Below are 1,484 nucleotides of genomic sequence, written 5' to 3'. Positions count from 1 at the left end.
GCTGCAGGTGAGATTCAGCTGTTAAGTTAAACTTTACTTATCAACAGTGTTACTTATTTCCCTGACATGACTGTGTAGGACCAAAACTGACATAATTAGACGAAAAGGCAGAAATTTATATGTTTTTGTTTTTCCTTAAATATGTGTTTTAATTGAGAAATGTGTACATTTGATCTTTTCCTTTTGCTCTTGTCACTCCGTGTCTCCTTTACTTTTCCTTGTGCATTGCAGGATCATCAAGAAAAGATGAACGCAAACGAGGGGCAGTGTCATCAGGCTGATTGGTTGAACTTCACACTGTACTCAGGCTAAGCTCCAGCTCAACTTTATTAGAAAATAATGGTAGAACTCCTGACATGACTCATTTTCATGTGGAGGCTCAGACAGAACTTGTGTTTATTGACGCAAACACGTGTTTAAAGAAAAGGGAAAAACAAAAATATACATTTTGATTATGTCAGTTTTGGTCCTACACAGTCATGTCAGGGAAATAAGTAACACTGTTGTTAAGTAAAGTTTAACCATGTTTCCAGCTGAATCTCACCTGCTGCAGAGACAAACTGCATGAAGACCACAGACAGCAGCAGCAGAGACGCAGTCAGAGAAGAATCCATTTCCTGGTTGGTTCGGTCTGTCCGGTAGAAGCTCGGATTCATGTGAATTTTCTAAGTGGAAAATATTTTTGTCGAAACATCAAAACACTGAAGTTTAACTTAAAACACGACAGGCAGTTAGAAAAGCGGTGGAACCAGAATAAATAAACACAGAAAGTGAAAACTCACCGCGGACTGAGGTTGAGCCCTGAAGAGCCGAAAAGGGTGGAAGTGAAGGCGGAACTTATGATGCGTTACAGGGGTAATGGAAAACTGGGAAATCCCGACTTCCCAGACAGGATGGAGGGGGGAAGCAGGGGGTGAAAATCTGCCCCCCTGCGTCGGGAGCGCGCATTGCAGCCAGAGAGGCGGATCTGACCATTTTCACGGCGCTTCTGATCGATTCCTCGGTAAAAACAACTCATATAATCATGTCAAGGTTGTAACTTTCAGTTTAATCGGCAGCTGTTGCTTAAAAATAAGCAATAATATAATTATAAAACAAATAAACAAACGAGATCTTGTCTGGAGGTCTTCTTACGCTGTTTTGTGTTGTTATTTTAAACGCCAAGACAATCGGTCTTTTTCCTACTTTTGTCACTTAAGCCTGACAAATAAAAGTCAGTCACCAAACACAGGTTTCCAACATGGTGTGTGTATTTAATTTTTCATTCCTGATATGAGAGGATGGGAACTGGATGATAGCAGGACACCAAAAATGAAGACTTCCTGAAAAGAAGAAAGTGTAGACTTTCTGGTAAAACGACATTTGTGAATGAAAAACTTGCCCATAATAATTATTACATTTAGTAGCCTTTCAAATTTATTTTCTTTTCTCATAGTTCCAAAAATAAAGTTTTTATTACAAAATTCAGTTTGGAGTTTTAGGGG

At 39.3% G+C, this 1,484-nt stretch overlaps 1 protein-coding gene across 1 annotated transcript in view; it reads right to left on the bottom strand.

Annotated features, from left to right (window-relative positions):
* LOC103132759 (ICOS ligand-like) overlaps positions 1-829 on the bottom strand; it is a 10,752-nt gene extending 9,923 nt beyond the window's left edge. The window contains exons 1-2 of the mRNA XM_007544553.2: positions 783-829; positions 545-665 (exon numbers count right to left, since the gene is read on the bottom strand). Of these exons, the coding sequence (XP_007544615.1) occupies positions 545-656 (112 nt within the window). The 5' untranslated portion in view covers positions 657-665; positions 783-829. The remainder of the gene's footprint in view (positions 1-544; positions 666-782) is intronic.
* Positions 830-1,484: the final 655 nt, after the last annotated feature.

This window comes from Poecilia formosa, unplaced genomic scaffold (genome assembly GCF_000485575.1).
Source record: "Poecilia formosa unplaced genomic scaffold, Poecilia_formosa-5.1.2 Scaffold1291, whole genome shotgun sequence".
NCBI lineage: Eukaryota > Metazoa > Chordata > Actinopteri > Cyprinodontiformes > Poeciliidae > Poecilia > Poecilia formosa.
The sequence above is the reverse complement of the archived record's forward strand: the minus strand, read 5'-3'. Positions and strand labels throughout refer to the sequence as shown.